Raw genomic sequence first — 20,503 nt, 5'->3', positions numbered from 1 at the left:
AATGCATGTCGCTACACCATGTGACCAATACAATTTATGTTTATTTGATGTAAAAAAAAGTAAAAAAATAATGTTTAATCAAGAGTTATTAGAGAGTGTTCCTGGCTGTTTTCTCTCTCTCCTCCCTTCTCTCGCTCTCCCCCCTCTCTCGCTCCCCCCTCTCTCGCTCTCTCTCTCTGCCTCGAAATGGAATGCTCATCCACCATCACTCAACATTCAAAAATTCTCTGGAGAAGAAAGAATGCACACAGGATAAGTTCATCTATAACAGTCTTTTGAGAGAGAAATGAACAGGTGTTACCTTTGATGCGGTTTCATCATATTGAAAAACACTGCAAAGATTCCTGGGTACACCACCAAGGCTGCCGCTCAGATAACAGGATAATATCTCCCTCCATGCCCCTCCTCTTTTTTGTGTTGTGTGTGAAAAGCAAATACAGCTGTAGATGGAGTTATAGTTGTTACTAACTCCACCCACCCAGCCCCTGGGACAGCTAAACTAACAAACTCAATGTCTGGGTGCTCTTGTCGAGTATCTCAGACTATGTCATTTGTAGATGATTGTATGGAACCAGTTGGATGATCGGATGGACTGTAGGCTACAATGCTGTTTTCTCAAAGAAAAAAACTGAAGGAGACGCTACTGTATCTCTTCGGTATGTGCCCCTTGATTATTGTGACTTTGGTTGTAGAGACTTGACAGCTGTCGTTAAACTCATTTGTGACATTTTTAGACATTTTTCCATGTGATACAGAAACGTCATATATATATATATATATATATATATATATATATATATATATATATAGGTAAGCTATACATGTAGTCTTAGTAGTTATTTTCCCAAATGTAATTACTATATCTGCAGGCTAAGCTACTTGATGCTTTATACAATTTTATGTGACTTCCACTGTTGTTCCAGGCATAGCCTACACCCTCAAGTTACACAACTGATATAAAAGGAGGCATCGACCCATTTGCTAAGGTTGTAGGGAGTTCTTCTGTGCAAAAGCAATTAGACAAGCATAGCCGCAGAAAGTAATTTGATGGTGGGGGCTGGGCGCTGTTTTTGTTCGGTTTTTTCATTTTCCTTTTTAATTTTCAGGGGGCGCTACAGCACCCCTACTTCCCGCGGCTATGTTCACAAGCTTTGATGGCTACACCTAACAACAGTTGTGTGAAAAAATGTGTGCAGACAAACTCTGTTGTATCTCATAGAAAAAGCGAAGTTGATCAACTTGAGTAACTCATTTTAACAGGCATGTGACTTTTATCTATTTCTCTGAGACTAATGATCTGACTGCAACCAATTAGCCTCTTATTTGAATGTTGGGCTTGAATGTGAACTCACACAAGTCATTCTCCTATGTGTTGAGGATGGAGAAGAGAGAGCATTTTCTCTTGGTAATGATATTTATCAACTCAATGCATTAGATGTTTGTCAAACTTGCGTAAAGCGCTGATCTCGAACAGCTTCCCTTTTCTGAACCTGTATTTTTTTTAAACATTATTGTCATGATAAGAACTAGAGTTAGGTATCTCCTCCATGGTGTTTTATCATTGAATGCCAATGAGCATACTGTAGGTCCATCAACAAAATGAAGAACCCCCGTAGATCAAACATTCAGGGCTTGTTTCCTGGACACAGATTAAGCACTGGACTAAAAACTATGCACAATGTAGAATCTCCATTAAAATAGGGTTTTAGTCCAGGACTAGGCCTAATATATGTCTGGGAAACAAGCCCTCAAAGTATTTAAGATGTAGTGTGAGAAGGAAAAGATGTGGGTTTCAGGTTTGGGTTTTGTCTGTCAGATCTATCTTGAGTTTCTTGACTGAGGTGCTTGTGAACTGTTAAGGGACTGTAAGTAATTTATAATGAGGGATACCTGGAGAAAATCGGACCTCTCTGAAATGAAAATGGATAACCCTTCAGTAAAATATATTTTTACCCTCCCTAAACACTTGAAAAAAAACAAGTGACCCCCCATACCCCAAATAATAATTAAAACAATGTGGATAGCAGAGAACATGCCTACTGTTTACCCTCAATCCTAGGACAGACCAGAGCCTTTAGATATGCAGTTTCAGAAAAGTTGTCAGAAGGTTGTGGATTTACATTCCACCACGGACAAGGGTAGGGGTAAAAATGTCTCCATTCTAATAAAAACACTGAATGAATCTATCATATTATTTGAATTCTGAGAAAAAAAATGCCTTTTATAGATGCATTTCATGCAATTCTACATCATTTTAAATGACTGAAGACAAGCATAATCTTTTAATACCACAGCAGAACATGACAACGAATGAGCGCATTGCTGCAGCACCAGAGAGGTTTTGATTTCTATACAGGCTACTGTTAAAAAAAGAGGATAATCTAAGTTTGGAACCTTGCTAACAGTGTAAAAATGTCTCGCAACAGCCATTTGCTTTTTAACACAGAGCCTCATATCATCAGGTAGGCAAATATGCACTTGATACTTTTTTGACATTCAGGAAACTATCTTCTAATTTGTTATATTTTATTCCATGATATTGTTGTTACAAAATAGATTAGTGTTGACTGTGATTAGGGCATGGGAATATAGCATCTGCTATGCTAAATTAACAAACTGCATGCATATCTCAAACCAAAGAATGGCCAAACTCGTGTTTCTAAAGTTAATTCAAAGGCACTGTAGATTGACTGTATAGCTTAATAAGGCATTTTTTGTTTCATTATTATTTAATTATAAGGAAGTGTTTTTGGAAATGTCTATTTATACAGCCTAAATGCAAAATGTATAGGCATGTTGCTAAGGATCGATTATTACCGAAAATGACATACCCAAATGTAGTTCAGAACCTGAAGTAAGTCTATGTAACAGTGTAGGTTCCGTCCCTCTCTTCGCCCCAACCCGGGCTCGAACCAGGGACCCTTGCACACATCAACAACTGACACCCACTTCATGTAGGAGAATATAACACATTAGATCTGGTAAAAGATAACACAAACAAAAAAACATGTGTTTGTCAAAAAAAGTTCCATCTTTGAAATGCAAGAGAGTGGCCATACATTGTAGATTGAGATACTGTTGAACTCTAGGTGTAATTTAGATGTTGTCCACAAGATGGCATCAGTGTGTATGAAAAGTTTCAGACTGACCCAGTGAAGAATTAATTCACTACATAAAATTAATTATAAAAACAAATTGCATCAAGTCTGCCAATAGTTTGCCGAATTGGTCAAATTATACATTTTCAAATACATAACTATAGAGAACATAATTTTTTTTACCATAGCATTTTTGTAAGTTTACACACTCTGGGTGTTGCCAGAGACAGCTGTGGGGTCAAACTGTAGAACCCAGTTTCTACATTTAAATATAAAAATAGATTTTTTCAAATAAAACTATGCTAAATTTGTATCTCTATGACCCTCAGAATGACAAATTAGATCAAGATTACTGAATGTAAGTACATTACTAATTGCCGTGATAAAAGTGTTTTATCCTCAAACAATAGCATGGTATTGTTTTGCTGTAATAGCTACTTGAAATAGGACACTGCAGTTAGGTTACTAACAAGAATGTAAGCTTTTCTGGCTGTTGTTTACAACATCATCTTGTCACATTGTCGCATATTGAGCAACAACTGTCCCGGTTTAGGCACACCGATCACGTAGAGGTTTTAAAGTGCTGTTGTTGATGTGTTGTTGAAATACTGAGCACTCCATCCTGCCTGTAGTGTGTCACAAATGCTTCACAATTAATTTGTTAAATGGCAGGCTATAGCCTTGAAATAATATGAATATAGCCTAAATAGGCTACCTGGCTTACTCCTGACTGATTTAGAGATAGTATGTTGTTTAATAGCCTGTTGAAATGTTGAACTTCAATTGATAGTGACAGATTTTCATGTGAATATCCTAGAATCTGCATTAAGAAAAAATGTGCATTTTCCCACCTGTGGTGTGTTTCCACCAAATTGAGTTTTCGCAGATAAAAATCAGTGTGTGATGATGTAATGCACACAAAATGTACTTTTTTGCTTAAGTTTTCATGTACTGAATAAAAATAGAAAGTTCAATATGTTTCCATCGCGTTTTCAACTATACCAAAAGTTTTGTCACGAGCAAATGTGTACTATGGTCTTGGCATGTGCGCTCTAGCCAACAGATCACATATATAGTGTTTAGGCTGTGCGGGTAAAGTCTACATCAGGGGTAGGCAACCCTGGGCCTGGAGTGTCGCAGGCACTTCATGTTTTGATTTAACCGACCTGGAAGACCAGGTGTGTTGAATTTAGGTTATCACTGAACTGCTGAATTACCTCAGTTGGTCAGGTATGGTGCCTAGTTGAAACAAAATCCTGCAGTACCTGTAGAACTCCAGGAACAGGGGTAGGGCCCCTGGTCTACATGATGAGATTATTATGGATTTTTTTTATTAGTAAAACGGCAGTCAAGTATTGACCGTAATGTCACCAGAATCAGATCCTCGATATTTATTGGAAAGGAGCATCAAGATCACTGTACAATTTCAACACCCTGTGAAGTTCATCATAAGTTATTTCATCTGTAGCCTAATAAACTGTGTGGTTTCCCGAGTCGTAGTGGGAGGACCACACACTATATCATTCTGTGACTCCAAGTTTACTTCGATATGATGATTTTTATATCAATATTTGCGCATAAAGGTGTTTCCACCATTTTTTCTTCAATAATTTATTTTACCGACACAAAAAGATCCCACCATGTCGAACAAACAAATAATCATTGGCATTTATTAAACTGTGATTGTTTTTATTCAGTATGACTTTATTCACATAAAACTGCAGATAGAAACGTGGTTAGAGAGAGAAACCAAAGATATCCCATATGCTCAGAGTCATGTCTTTACCCGGCATGTTACAGCTTGTTTCTAGCATACAGCATTGCGGAATAAAACATTGGTATAGATTGCTTTATATAATCAGGTCCATTCATTTTTCTAAATCTAAAACTAACAAGGGGTAGGCCTAAGCCACAATACCCTCTGTGGCATACAGCAGGTCAGCCATCAGGGGGAGACTCGTCGAGGCCTGGTGACAGAAGGAGTATACATCACGAGGCGGTGGCTCCATCTGCTGGACATGCCAGGTCTCGACGGGCGATCTGGCCAGGACTAATTGGGGCTGATTGGGAATTGGTGAATAATCAAGGGCTGATTGCTCACCAGCTGTACAAGTCCCATAAAGCTGCCAGAAGTGCAACCACAGGGAAGAGACTGGGGGAGGAAAGGACTCACGTATAGTTCGGGATGGTAACAGAAGGGAGTTCAGTTTTTGATACCCACAGGACACAGCAAGACCCGGAGCCCAGAAGACGGTATTCCGGAGAGGGTCTCTTGGGGGAGACCTTTTCTTTTGGAATTTATTTTAATAAACACCTTTGAAACTGAGCTAATCCTACTCTGTCCATGTCTGATCTGTGTAAACGTTTTGACCCAACCCCCTAGGCTGCCACACCTCACACACACACACCATCAATTCGAGTCCTGGTTTTAACTTAACACACCAAGCCCTTCTCTAACTGACACAGATATTTAATATTTACATTTTAGTCATTTAGCACTCTTATCCAGAGTGACTTACAATTAGTGCATTTATCTCAAGTTAGCTAGGTTAGACAACGCATAACAATCGTATCAAGTACATTTTCAATTGGGTGGCAGTTGGTCAAAAACATATTGCAAGTGGAACATGGCAAATGCGGGTGTTATAAACAAAAAATCCCAAAGGGGTCAAGCACATTCCACCATAGGATTATATATATGAAATGGTCACAAAGTCAGGTCTCAAGGGTTAAATCTTCAAAATGGGGACTTTTTTTGTCAATTATACATATGTAGGAACCGTATGGACATAGATTTCTTATTTTATGCAGGTTTATCCATAAACCCTGTCACGACGTTGCCCTATTGGGCGAGGTTTATGACCCCCATAAATACCTTTCCCCCTTTTTCTCCCCACTCTACAGAATGGACTCTTGGAAAGCCATTTGTTAACATAGAGAGAGTATAGTAACATCAAAAGGGTGGGGAAAATAACAATCTTCCTGTAATCCAACCAGTTGAAAGTGTCCGTTGGTACTTACTTAAAGAATATGATGTAAGATCAGTTGTTGTCTAGGACATATCTGATGATAGGACAACATAAATTGTATCTTGGAAAGTCTACACATTCTAGTTATCAGAGTCACATGGAATTGTTGTGTGCAATTTAAATGTTGAAATATGAAACTATTTGTGAAAAGATGAAATGTAATTTAACTTCTAAATGAGATAATTGTTTTCATAAAGAAAACAATGATCACTCAGTGGCCACGCCCAAGTGAACAGACATTGGTTGAGAAATATGAAGCGCGCCCTACTCTCCTTTACGACAAAAGCCTGTTGACGGAAGTCAAACCTAGTGTTCCCGATGCGTGAGGACTGATGTCCATACGTTTAAAAGGGCTAATATCAACTACAACCTAACAAAATTAACTTTTGTTCCCGATGACGTGAGGACTGACGTCCATACGTTTAAAAGGGCTAATTTCAACGTGGAGGTGACGATCATGCTGGAAGGATGAATTTCGACTACACCAGCCAGAATACAGCAAGAGCTTAGTATGGCAACTTGGTATGAACTTTGAACTCTTATTCACCAAAGAAGTGACACATCCTAGACGTCGAGTTAGCAGCAGCAGCTGTAAATGTGCGTGGCCTAGGAAAGAAAGGACCATCTCTTCAGAATGACAGGGTAATACAACGTATCCGTTCTATCACAAGACGACAGACTACGACGTATCCGCCCAAAAATATGACAAGGGAGATCTCTGCTGGGTAACCCAGCCTTCCATCTTCGACCAATCTATCGAAGCGCAGCTCAGAGTAAATATATTTCTTGCATTTTCTGTTTCCGAGTGGGCGGTTATTTAGAATGCATAAGATTCCGTAATTACGATAGCATAGCTTCATAAGGTCCGATAGAGACCCAATCCTTTTGTTCCTCAGTCTTCCCGTGCTTTCATTCAATCCCAACCCCCTTTCTTTGTGTAACCAGCCGTCATATCGGTTTCGTCCGCTAGAGATGTTTTCTTTTATTTACATAATTAATTATCAATGTATGATCCATCCAGTGTATATGTAATTCTGTGTGATTATTTAGGTATTTATTAAATAAATAATTATTTTTGTATTTTTGTATTGCTGATACAACTTGTTAGCCAGGGTTCGTGAAGATAACCAATAATTTTATGACATTCAGATGAGTTTGAATAAGGTGACAATTAATATTTGACTGCTATTGATATAAAAGATGACCAGATCTTTAAGAGTTTATTCGGAACACAACAGCTCTATAAACATTCTTCCGTGGTGCCCCGACTTCCTAGTTAATTACATTTACATGATTAGTTTAATCAGGTAATATTAATTACAGAGAATTGATTTGATAAAATAGCATGTCATATATCATTTAATCCATAGTAAAGACCTGACAGCCCTATGTTTAGTCCATTTGTCATATATGATCATAAGGAGTCAGGTTCTGAACCCAAAAGTCACAAAAACATGTCCAAATGGCATATGTAAGTATTGAAAGTACAAAATCAGGATATTATGTCCATTTGTCATATATGATCATAGGAAGTTGGGTTCTGAATCCAAAAGTCACAGAACCATGTCCAAAGGGCATACGAAATGTCCAAATGGCATATGTAAGTATTGAAAGTACTAAATCAGGATGTTATGGCCATTTGCCATATATGATCATAGGAAGTCAGCTTCCGAAAACCCAAAAGTCAGTGAACCATGTGCAAATGGAATATATCATGTTGAGATAGCATATATTCTGACCAAATAATATATATCACTATGTTAACCTCTCTGGGCTAGGTGGGACACTTGCGTCCCACCTACTCAACAGCCAGTTGAATCCCGTGGCGCGTTATTCAAATACCTTAGAAATGCTATTACTTCAATTTCTCAAACATATGACTATTTTACAGCATTTTAAAGACAAGACTCTCGTTAATCTAACCACACTGTCCGATTTCAAAAAGGCTTTACAACGAAAGCAAAACATTAGATTATGTCAGCAGAGTACCCAGCCAGAAATAATCAGACACCCATTTTTCTGGCTAGCATATAATGTCACATAAACCCAAACCACAGCTAAATGCAGCACTAACCTTTGATGATCTTCATCAGATGACAATCTTAGGACATTATGTTATACAATACATGCATGTCTGTTCAATCAAGTTCATATTTATATCAAAAACCAACTTTTTACATTAGCAGGTGACTAGCATGTGACTAGCATTCCCACCGAACACTTCCGGTGAATTTACTAAATTACTCACGATAAACGTTCACAAAAAACATAACAATTATTTTAAGAATTATAGATACAGAACTCCTCTATGCACTCGATATGTCCGATTTTAAAATAGCTTTTCGGTGAAAGCACATTTTGCAATATTCTAAGTAGATAGCCCGGCATCACAGGGCTAGCTATTTAGACACCCACCAAGTTTAGCACTCACCAAAGTCAGATTTACTATAAGAAAAATATTATTACCTTTGCTGTTCTTCGTCAGAATGCACTCCCAGGACTTCTACTTCAATAACAAATGTTGGTTTGGTCCCAAATAATCCATTGTTATATCCAAATAGCGGCGTTTTGTTCGTGCGTTCAAGACACTATCCAAAAGGGTAAATAAGGGTGACGAGCACGACACATTTCGTGACAAAAAAATTCTAAATATTCCATTACCGTACTTCGAAGCATGTCAACCGCTGTTTAAAATCAATTTTTTATGCCATTTTTCTCGTAAAAAAGTGATAATATTCCGACCGGGAAATTGTTTTTTAATACAAAGAGAGTGAAAGTAAAAGCATGGGATCCCCTCATGCACGAGCCTCAGTCTGATGGCCCTCTGATAGAGCACTTGCCAAACGCGCTAATGTGTTTCAGCCTGGGGATGGAATTACATCATTCAGCTTTTTCCCGCCTTCTGAGAGCCCATGGGAGCCGTAGGAAGTGTCACGTAACAGCAGAGATCCCCTGTTTTGGATAGAGATGATCAAGGAGGGCAAGAAATGGTCAGACAGGCCACTTCCTGTAAGGAATCTTCTCAGGTTTTTGCCTGCCATATGAGTTCTGTTATACTCACAGACACCATTCAAACAGTTTTAGAAACTTTAGGGTGTTTTCTATCCAAAGCCAATAATTATATGCATATTCTAGTTACTGGGCAGGAGTGGTAACCAGATTAAATCGGGTACGTTTTTTATCCGGCCGTGCAAATACTGCCATTTAGGGCTGGTTTCCGGACACAAATTAAGAATTAACATTTTCATTGAAAGTGTTTTTTTTGTCAGGACCAGTTTGACAAAATTGTTGAATCTCTAATCAACTGTCAGCTTAGATCTTTGCTAACTACGAAATGTATTCTAAATGTGTATCAGTCAGGCTTCAGACCAAGGCATAGCACCATCTCGGCAGCATCACTGGTTTTAAATCAAGCAGAGGTGGAAAAGGTATCGAATTGTCGTACTTCAGTCAAAGTAAAGAGTCATTTTTTCATAGAAAATGACTCAAGTAAAAGTGAAAGTCACCCAGTAAAATACTACTTGAGTAAAAGTCTAAAAGTATTTGCTTTGAAATATACTTAAGTATCAAAAGTAAATGTAATTTCTAAAATATACTTAAGTATCAAAAGAAAAAGTATAAATCATTTCAAATTCCTTATATTACAGGTACCCCAAAAAACGACTTTTAATAGTAGTTTGAAGTATTTTATTAAGCGGTACATTTTTTGGATCAGTATTAATTTCGTCCACAAAAATAATTACTGAAATATTCGCCAAACAATGGCTAAAGAGACCAAGAACAAACTATAGGCTAAAATATTTTTCATTTGAGTTTACTAAAACGAAACTATCTGCTACTAAATCTGACTACTAAATAGACTGGGCAATAGTTTTTGGAGAGATTGAGAGCTTTTCCGTGTCTGCGCAGGGACAGTTCTGTTTAGCAGAAAGAAAGACGCGCCACAGCCTAATGTTGTACATCAGCTGGTGAGCTGCAGGTGAGGAAGCTTTGAGTGTGGGCAGAAAGGCAAACAGACTCAACTCTGATTATCGGCTACACATCGCGCAGGTGACTCTCTCTTTGCCTGATTAAGAAACACAAGCTGCTTTACGAAATTAAAAACAGTAGTAGCATTGATTTAAATAGTGATGCAACAGTCTAGCTATGTTTTTCTCTTTCTTGAGTATAGAAGTAGGTTGTCTTTGAGTCTCTAGTCTCACTCAACCCTCTCACTTTCCCCACTGCATTTCGTGGCCAGGTTCGATGTAGCCAAGTCTCACTCTTTTCCTCAGAGAAAACAGCTTGGTTGTAGCTTTAACCGCACAAAATATATGACCCATAATACCGGCGCTACGTTTTCATTTTTAAATTACAGACGTAAGAGTTACCAGTCCCGATCACAGGGATGACTAACTCTAGAAGTCCCGTTGATCACTACGGAATTAAGTAAATCTGCATTCAGTTTTTTTGCGCCCCATATATGGAATGATCTGCAGAGCTCTCTGCACTGTGAATGTCTGGTGCCTCTAGGGCAGTTCAGGCATATTTTGTATAATTTGTGCACATGCAGGGCTGTCTTGCAAAATAGGTTTTGGTCTCAATGGGATTTCCATGTTAAAATAAATGTACCAAAAAAGAAAGTAAGAAAGGATTGTTTTTTTTCTCTCTCACAGTGATGGCATTTGAGTTATTGTGCCATTAGAGAGAGTCTTTATTTCCATGTTTTCTTAATTTCAGTGTGTAGAACCTAAAACAGTTCTTCAGCTGTCCCCATAGGATAACCCTTTGAAGAACCATTTTTGGTTTCAGGCAGAATCCTTTTGGGTTCCATGTCAAACTCTTACCACAGTGGGCCCCTACATGGAACCCAAAAGGGTTCAACCTGGAACCAAAAATGGTTCTTCAAAGGGTTATCCTATGGGGACAGCTGAAGAACTGTTTTAGGAACCATTTTCTGTAAGGGTGTATACTTTCTTTCCTAACCGTCACCATCACATCAGGCCTTTACAGTTTTTCTCGGTGGCTAAGACACTTTCAATTAAACTTTTAATGGAACTGATCTCCATCATAACCTAATGAGCCCAACAGTATTCTTTTTTTGTAAAACTGTAAGTCATTACTCATTGCTTTCACACAAAATGCAAATGCTAAGCACATTTTTTCAAAACAGTAAAAGCAACTCACTACAAAAGATGCAAAACATTTGGTGACAGCTGATACAAATTACTCCAATGAATGTGAACCTCTTCTGCACGTGTGCACACTTTACACAATTGTTCACTCAGCAATCAGTCCTTATTCATGGATTAAAGAGGTCACTGAGTTGCTGTTTGCAAGAATGGACCAAGTAAGAGGCAGAGGGCAAGGACAAAGGAGAGGTAGAGGGGCCCATAGAGGAAGAGTCGTTCAGATGTGTGGAGGTGGAAAGTTTATGATTACCGTCCACATGACCAGATGTCCCTCCTAGATACAATGAATACCGGTTGTATGGCAATCACTGCAGAGGACTGCCAAGCGTGGATACGCCATGCAAGGATATTTTTTCTTCGCTACATTGCAAGGGAAAACATCCAGTGTGATGTTGATGAAAACATGTGGCCTGATCGACAAGAATGAATGGACTGAATGTGGTGTATACTGTATTGTGTTGCCTTTTTTACATTTCTTAGTTTTTTTCAGTGATTTGTTAGCTTGGTGTATTTTATTTTTATTCTCTGTATATACTATACAGCACCATTGAATTTGTAAAGGACAAAATGTAAAAATGTAAAATATGTCACGTCCTGACCAGTATAGGGGTTATTTGTTATTGTAGTTTGGTCAGGACGTGGCAGGGGGTATTTGGTTTATGTGGTTCGGGGTTCGTGTCTATGTAGAGGGGTAGTTGATTTATGTGTTCCGGGGTTTTTGGTCACTGTTCTATGTTTATGTATTTCTATATTCTATCTAGTTTAGTCTATTTCTATGTGTAGGTAATTGGGGTGTGGACTCTCAATTGGAGGCAGGTGTTTTCTAGTTGCCTCTGATTGTGAGTCCTATAAATAGGTATGTGTTTGTGGTTGTAGTTTGTGGGAGGTTGTTCTTGTATTGCTGTCTGTTGACATCAAGACTGTTTGTCGGCGGTCATCGTTTTGTTGTTTATCAGTGTTCACATTAAAAGTTTAATTATGAGCACTCAACCCGCTGCGCCTTGGTCCATTCTTCATGACGAATGTTACAAAATAAAGCCTTTTGTTTGTGGATATTCATGCTCTTCAGTGACGTTCTTTCTGCGTTGGTCATCTTTGGTCAAATCATTTTTGTAAAAAAGAATACAGCCCATGCTGGGATAATATATTTACTTGTCTTTATGGTGCATAGTATAATTATAGTATCAACAAATGGCACACAAATTTAAGAGGGTTGACCATGTTAGGGTATATTGGTAGTTGTAGATAGTATTTATTGGGTCGCTGTATAACGATTTATTGAAATTACTTTTCATTAGATAACAACTTGTATATTTTGATGGAGGTAGTTGATTTTGTGTCATGTATTTAATGTTTTGAGAGTCTTAATGCATTTTGCAAACGAAATGTGTCATTTTGGCCAACGTGTTTCAGTTTTGGCCTGCATGTTAATTTTTCAGAAAAAGTTAATTCTGTTTGGACACATTTTCTCAAGCAATTGAGAAAAACTGTAATTTGCTACATTGCTATGTTATTAAAGACCTACGATATTTAATTAAATGCGTTGATATTGAGTCTCTCTTTCTCTCCACAGTACTCTGCTCAGCCCAGCATTCAGCCCAACCTGAGACTTCTCAGGTGAAAGGCATTGTGGGAAAGATTCACTGTTTTCCAGTGATGGTGTTGAAGTCTGGCACTTTACTTTATGGAGACCTTGGCAACATTGCACAAGTGTACCCTGGTAAACAAAGTAATACCAACCTTGTGAAGAGATTTAAAAACCGCCTTCACTGGAACAATGTTACTGGATTCTTCACTTTGACAGACCTACAAATAGACGATTCTGGGGTTTATACTGTGGAGAATACAGATGAAGATGAAGAGAAGACGACACATACATTTCAGCTGACTGTGTACTGTAAGTGTGTGTGTGCGTGTGCGTGTGCGTGTGTGTGTTGTAAATGACAAAATCATTAAAGCGGCAATCAGCAGTAGAAACCATACTAAAGCTGTCGCTTTTTGGTTTGGTAAAAAGCCGAGGGATGTGTCTGGAGAAATGTAACCACTCTCAAATTCATAGACAGAGCTATGGATGCAAGGACTGATCAGCCATTATATAAAATTGTAGTTTATAGTTATATAGTGTTTGTTTACAATTTCTTTGTTTACAAACACCGGAGTAAAACAAGTTAATGGGTTCTCTGATGGGGACTAAGCTCATGAGGCATTTATAAATATTCTTCAATAATCATTGAGTACATATTCATTTATAAGTCCAAAAATGGATGTAGCAACTGGTCTTTGCTACTTTAAAGATGAGTTCCATTTCACTAATTCACATTTTTTCATTATTTGTCTTCCAGATGTTCTGTCCAAACCTCAGGTGATGGTCTATGATAACATCTCCTGTACAGTGGTGTGTTCTGTGGGGAACGGGAGAGAGGTGACCCTGTCCTGGTACAAAGGAGGGGAGATACTCAACCAGACCAGCAGCCCTGACCACAACATCACCCTCTCTCTACCTCTCAAGGTGGATGAACAGAACAGAGACTCTTACAGATGTGAGGCTGCCAACCCAGTCAGCAAGGAGACCACTGTTGTTCCAAATTCTTGTATAGAGAGTGATCCCTCCAAGGTGACAGGTAAAAACATGTACAGTAGCAATGTTACATTGCAGTATCCAGACAATACCAACTTCTATATGAAACAATAAGTATGGTAGAGCTCATTTTATGAAACACAATGTTTTAATTAAAATATAGTTTCTCTCTTTTTACTTCAGATGGTGATGAGAGGACTCGAGGTTCTCTTATTGTTGCTGTAATCTGTGTTCTGGTTGCTTCAGGACTTGTTGGTCTTGCAATCTTTCTTAAGAAGAGAAACAGACACTCATATGCAGGTAATCATCTTTTAACGGGGTGAAGTTATTCTCCTTGTCAAAGTCAGACCATGTTGTGCACAACCTTTTTTTAATTATCATGGATAGCATTTTGGAAAATGTAAGAAATGTTTGCCTGAAAAACAGATGCAGGTCAAATGAAGTGGCGTATCTTCCACACTTCCTCTGCTTGGTCAGACAGTTGCATCATCTCAGACAACTTCTCTAAATGTTGAAAAAACAGAAGGCACAAGCACGCTCTGACAATCATTACTTTATAGCTTCTCTGGTGCCAAAAAGACCTCTAGCACAGACACAGGAATCCATAGTAACAAGAGATCTTAGTGTTTTCAGAACCTGTCTTGGGGGTGAGCACCTGTCAGTTACTCCCACCCACACTGTATATTTAATTTCCTTTATTTGCCTTCATAGATTCACCCGAAAGAAAGCAAGATGACATTCTGTATGCAGAGATAACTCACATTAAACCAGCAGATAACCAGGTTAGTAATAATGCTACAGGATGATAAACATAGGAGATGTAATACAGCAGCTTTTGCAGCCCTCATGGCTACAACTGTTGGCTTTAGCTCTGTGCCAGTGGGTTAATGTGGTCTTGAGTTGCACAGACCACCTGATTTTGATACCCGGCCTGATGTCACTGCAACCAGTTTCGCCCATATAAAATGTTTGGGTTGCACAATGAGAAGCCACACTGCATATTGTACATACAGTACCAGTCAAATGTTTGGACACACCTACCCATTCAACCGGTCTCACAACTGCAGACCACGTGTAACCATACCAGCCCAGGATCTCCACATCAGGCTTCTTCAACTGCAGGTCGGTGGGGGGCATGGCTCCTAAGTGGGTGGACCTATGCCCTCCCTGGCCCACCCATTGCTGCGCCCTTGCCCAGTCATGTGAAATCCATAGATTAGAGCCAAATTAATTTGTTTCAATTGACTGATGTCCTTTTATGAACTGTAATTCAGTAAAATATTTGAAATTGTTGCATGTTGCATTTATATTTTTAGTCAGTATAGTAATGCCTTTGATTTTCCTGTGTCAGTATTGTCAAGTCAGTGGACTTTTAAGCTTGGCTTCGTGGTTCCTCCCACTAGGTTTAGGAATGGTTCTAGATGTGTTGACTGTTGAGCTACCTACCGCAGAACAATGAGAATAGACAAGAGAGCATCAGACTTGTCTTGTTTCCTTCCTCTGGTACAAAGTATCTAATAACGAAACATATCATTTTTCTTTTACTTTTTTGCTACACCTTTTCTCACCCCCCATCTTTGCCCCTCTTTCCTTGTCCCTCTCAATCCTTTCCTCCCTACCTCTTTCCCTCTCCCTGTTTAGGAGGAGCGAACAGGTATACCAGAACTGGATCCGCTTAGAAACAACCCTAACCTGACATTAGTTTATTATACACTCCAGTTACATCACATGGCTGCCAGCAAGGATGTTAACACTACATGAAGTAGAGAGAGAACAGCAAGTTACTGAGAGGGTGACAAGATAATTCACATCCAAGAGAAGTTGTTACATCTTACAGTGGACATTGAGACAAAATTATATTAAATGTTCATCTAGAAAACTTAATGGAGGCACAGTTGTTACTGGAGAAGAGTCCCATTTAACCATTGTGCTGTTATCATTTCCAACTTCCTCTGTTAGTCATCCTCAGTCTTTTGTTGAATTGGGGCCTCGATGAGATTCAATGATAAAGACTAATTTAATAACTATGCCTAGGGTTATTAGTAGGGTGATCCATCTTTTCAAGTGCCCATTGTCCCAATTTATAGGTTAAAACAAATGGAACCTTTTAATACAATTCATTAGTGTGTTTGCTATGCTTTTGCTGGGCCAAAGCTTCTTTTCAGTTCTGTCTGTTCTGTTTAAATGTAGGTGGCTCCCCTGTATCTTTTTATAGTTGGTAATTGTTTAGCTTGCCAGTGGATAGCAGCTGTGTACATAAAAAGCAGATGTTTGGTGAGGTAAAGCCACCTAGTCCTTAGAAGTAATGGCTGTTAGGCTACGTTGGAAACAAAAAGTACATATTTTTCCTTTCACCATGTAGATTCTGTTGAAACATTTCTGAGTGGTAGATCTTGATTTGCCTTTTGACTCAGAAAGTGTTCTTGGTTGACATTTTACTCTTATTGCTTTTCACAAAATGCAGACGTGATTAAGTGTAGTTCAGATCTTGCTTTGACAACAACTGTGTTCATGCAGTTTTAATGTACTGAATCAATAGGTTAGTTTATTATGATGGACCATTTATTGCTTGTTCTTATCTACACAGTATGTAGCTCATCATCTCTTTAGAATACAATCACTCCCTCCTGTAGTCTCTCCTATTAGATCATTTTGTGCCCCCCCTACATTAGCCCACATACAGTATATAACTGTGAAAAAATATCAGAATATCTGACTGAATGTGAAGCTAATATAATTCACATTTCACTATTCTACGATACAGTAACTGTCTGACTTACTCAAACTAATAAAGATTTTTGTACTGAGCTTCAATATATCAAGTCAAAGACTTACCCATTCATTTAACCTAAAGGTATACAATCTGGGATATTTCCTAATGATAACTGGTCGGCAAACACCCATTCAGCTTGAAAAATATACTTACCTTATCACAACCCTAAATATTATTTAAGTTTACTCTATTGTTTATATTTGTGTTGTCATTTTTATTTTTGTAAACACAGTTTTCAGAGGTATGTTGTAGCAGTACATTCTGTCAGTTGTTGCAGCCATAGCTGCGTTCAAGAGTTTAAGATTGGCAACATTTCTCCAGAAACACACAACCTCCAGATTCTGGTTTTAAAGTTTGATCTAGATAGTTTATGTGTATGTATTGACATGTAGGCTACGTGTGTCTTTTTTAAATTGATGTAGTTCTGTCCTTGAGCTGTTGTCTATTAATGTTCTGTATTTAAGTGATAATGCCAGAGAGGCCGGTGTTTGGAGGGCAAACCGTGCCAATATATCCTCCAAACACCCCGGCTTCGAGGACATTATCACTTTTATACAACGGGTTACCAACATATTTAAATAATGATTGACATATTTTCATTAAATGTTTTATTTTGATGAATTTATTCATACTATTTCATCCTTCCACAACATATAGTCCGAAACAAATCTAGGGTTGCTATCCAAGCCAGCTGGTCGTTCGTTCTATTGGTTCGGTTGCCAGAGACGTGACCCAGTCGTTCAGTCTTTTTGTTCTGTATCTATGGACGTGACCCAGTCGTTCGTTATAAATGTTCCATTGCCATACTGGCTGGCAACGTTCCTTTCCCTTGCTTGCTAGCTAGCTAACTACGGCTAACTTAGAGTCACGTGAAACAGTGCAGACAGAATTACAACAGTAGCTGCATTTGTTTAAGCTGTTTTCTAGTGACATTTATTTGGATACATCATAACAATGAGCTAAAGAGGTATTATTTCGCCTGGCATAGAAAATGTGCTTACTAGTCAGGACACTGTTGTTTCAGAGGAGCTAGCCAACAACACAGCTAAGACAATAACTTCCAACTGAAACTCAAAGACTGCAATCTAGCTGCACTTTGTTTCGATTTACCTTTTTTCAATTGACATTTCTTTGTATATATCCATAAAAATGATGCCAGCTAAATCATGATTTCGACAGGATGAGAAACTCTGCCTAACTCTCTCTCTCGTCCCAACTCCCGACCCCTACACATTCATTACTATGGGACAGTTGGAGGTCAAATCTGAATATTGAAACAATATTGCATATGTCGGAGAGACAGACAACAAGGTTTATACAAATCTCCGCTGTTGAAAACTAAATGTTAGTCTAAAAGAAATGTGAGATAATGTCTAGATGCTTTTTGTAGTGGAGATCAAGTTTATAAATTGCTTGGCTGGGCTGATGAGACAGTGGATTGCGCAGTCAGATTGAACAGGGTAAATAGGCCTTTTAAAGCCATAGATTTAGCCGGTGGTAACTTGTGGAATAGACACCGGCTGGAATATGCATTTAACCAATCAGCATTCAGGATTAGACCCACCCGTTGTATAATATGTCATGTTTCATGTTTTGTGTTGACCCCAGGAAGAGTAGCTGCTGCTTTTGCAACAGCTAATGGGGATCCTAATAAAATACCAAATGTAGCCTACTTCTAGGGTCAAATTAGAAGGGACCACTGTAATTGTTGGGTGGTTTTCAAGTGTGTTTCTTGATTTATTAAGTTTAAGAGTATTTGGGACATTCTGTCCAGTTACTTGTAATGTTATATTTCTAATTTGAAAAGAATGATGACTAATCCTATTAAAGTTCAAGTATTGCTTTCAAGGAAACAATGTATTTTCCTCATCTAGTGGTTGAATGTTTTTATATTTCAGCATAGTGTATACTGTACTGTACATACTACATTATTTTGTACTCTGAGCCAGTGTACTGTATAGTGTAAGTGTAACTTAAATCATGTGTCAGTAAAATGTTCTCAAACCTTTCTATGCTTTTACATTTCAAATCAAATAAAATCAAAGTTTATTTGTCATGTGCGCCGAATACAACAGGTGTAGACCTTACAGTGAAATGCTTACTTACAGGCTCTAACCAATAAAGCTCATTACCTTTTACATTTGGACCGTGGCCATGCATTTTTCTGCCAATTTATATTTTATATAAAAACATGTCTTGTAAATTATGCCATGCCAAATATAATTTTAATCACATTTGTTCAGGAAACGAGTTCCTCATTTATCATTCTGTGTATTTAAGTGATGTATTTTCAGATGTAAATTCAGATTGTGCAATGCTGTGACTCCAGTGTTTTGTTACAGGAAATGAGTAACATTACTGTATAAAACACAGATTAGCCATACACTCTTTCAGTCTGTAGCAGCATGGACAAGGTAGTGAGTACCTTTACATTTTAACTTTGATTACTGATCTTTAGCATTATGGTCAGTGTGAAGAATTCCCTGTGTCTCCCACTAAAACAGATGTTTCTGCAGGACACACTGACAACCCTTCCTTCCGGTGTAGAGTTGTCAGGGTGTTGAACTTTTTCACCAGAAACCAGCCTATATGTATAACTAATTAAATGTATAAAATATATGTAGTGAACAAAGTGAAAACCAAATTAAATAGAGCCTCTACGTTGTGAAGAATTTATTAATATCATCAAGGAACTCAGGGAACAGACAAGACAAGATTCAGATTGGAAGACATTCTATAGGCCTAATATAGGAGAGTTGGCAGAACAGTTGTCCTGCACTAAAATGTAAACATTTCATCTTAATATTGATTAATTGAATGAAGATACTGGGCAAATCATTTCCTTACCTGTATGTAAAAAAAACTTTACGATAAAGTGGTCTGACATAACATCACCATCTTTTAAATCTCTTATCAAGGTTCATAATGCTTTGTTTAGCCGGCTACACCTGTGCAATATTGCCCTTCATAAATTAAACTGCCCAATTCCAATACCTGCTCTGGAAAAAAAATACTTTCCCACAATCTCTTTCACCTGCTGAGTTTCAGACTGGGCTGAACACTGGGCTACATAGAGTAGATATCTTAGATATCTCAGTATCAACACACTTGTCACAAAGTACAGTATATATTATATACTTAATCTACAATATTTAGAGTTTGTTTTTCCAGTTAAGACCCCCCCCCCAAAACCACAGTCTTTTTTTGCTCATGCTGCAACACTTGTCTTGAAAACAACTGCAGCATTTTCACCCATCTCACTTCTCTGCCCATGATCCATTTAATAAAGCACATTACCTGTTCCTCAACCACTCGTCTCTAACTCTACCATCTGGCCTCTACATGACAGATACACACTGACCACGTAATCACAGGAAACCACCAACGTTTTATGGTTAGAGTGGAGCAGTCTAACTAACCTTTAACATGCAGTACAAATACATGCCTACTTTGGATGAAGCTTGAGATGATCTGCAGAAAAAAAATGGCTGTAATCAGTGCCAAAGGTGCTTCAACAAAGTACTGAGCAAAGGGTCTGAATACTTATGTAATTGTGATATTTCATTATATATTTTTTTACATTTGCAAAAATATCTAAACCTGTTTTTGCTTTGTCATTATGGGGTATTGTGTGTAGATTGATGGGGGAAAAAACGATTTAATCAATTTTAGAATAAGGCTGTAACATATATATATTTTTTTAAAGTCAAGGGGTCTGAAAACTTTCCGAATGCACTGTACATCCTCCAAGGTGTATGATACTTACATCATCCAATTTATAAGAACTATGATACTGTTCTTTAATTCCTGTGATATTGTAGAAATGCTATTCCATTCATACTGTATTGTAACAT

General features: G+C 38.1%; 2 protein-coding genes across 2 annotated transcripts in view; one reads left to right on the top strand and one right to left on the bottom strand.

Annotated features, from left to right (window-relative positions):
• Positions 1-20,503, bottom strand: part of LOC115191976 (SLAM family member 5-like) — a 76,759-nt gene that overhangs the window by 38,525 nt on the left and 17,731 nt on the right. The window lies entirely within an intron of this gene.
• Positions 467-15,799, top strand: LOC115191979 (uncharacterized). The gene is made up of 6 exons (XM_029750058.1): positions 467-656; positions 12,872-13,195; positions 13,641-13,919; positions 14,060-14,176; positions 14,588-14,658; positions 15,518-15,799. Exons 1-6 carry the CDS (start codon positions 605-607, stop codon positions 15,635-15,637), a joined length of 963 nt encoding a protein of 320 aa, XP_029605918.1. The 5' UTR covers positions 467-604; the 3' UTR covers positions 15,638-15,799.

Source organism: Salmo trutta, chromosome 4 (genome assembly GCF_901001165.1).
Source record: "Salmo trutta chromosome 4, fSalTru1.1, whole genome shotgun sequence".
NCBI classification, from domain to species: Eukaryota; Metazoa; Chordata; class Actinopteri; order Salmoniformes; family Salmonidae; genus Salmo; species Salmo trutta.
This window is presented reverse-complemented; position numbering and strand designations above follow the sequence as displayed.

Bases quoted from the DNA above. Each gene is read 5' to 3' on its own strand.
- LOC115191979 (XM_029750058.1), top strand. From the start codon at position 605: ATGCTGTTTTCTCAAAGAAAAAAACTGAAGGAGACGCTACTGTATCTC. The intron at 13,920-14,059 runs GTAAAAACATGT...TTTTTACTTCAG, and splicing joins TGATCCCTCCAAGGTGACAG to ATGGTGATGAGAGGACTCGA. The intron at 14,177-14,587 runs GTAATCATCTTT...TTGCCTTCATAG, and splicing joins AAACAGACACTCATATGCAG to ATTCACCCGAAAGAAAGCAA.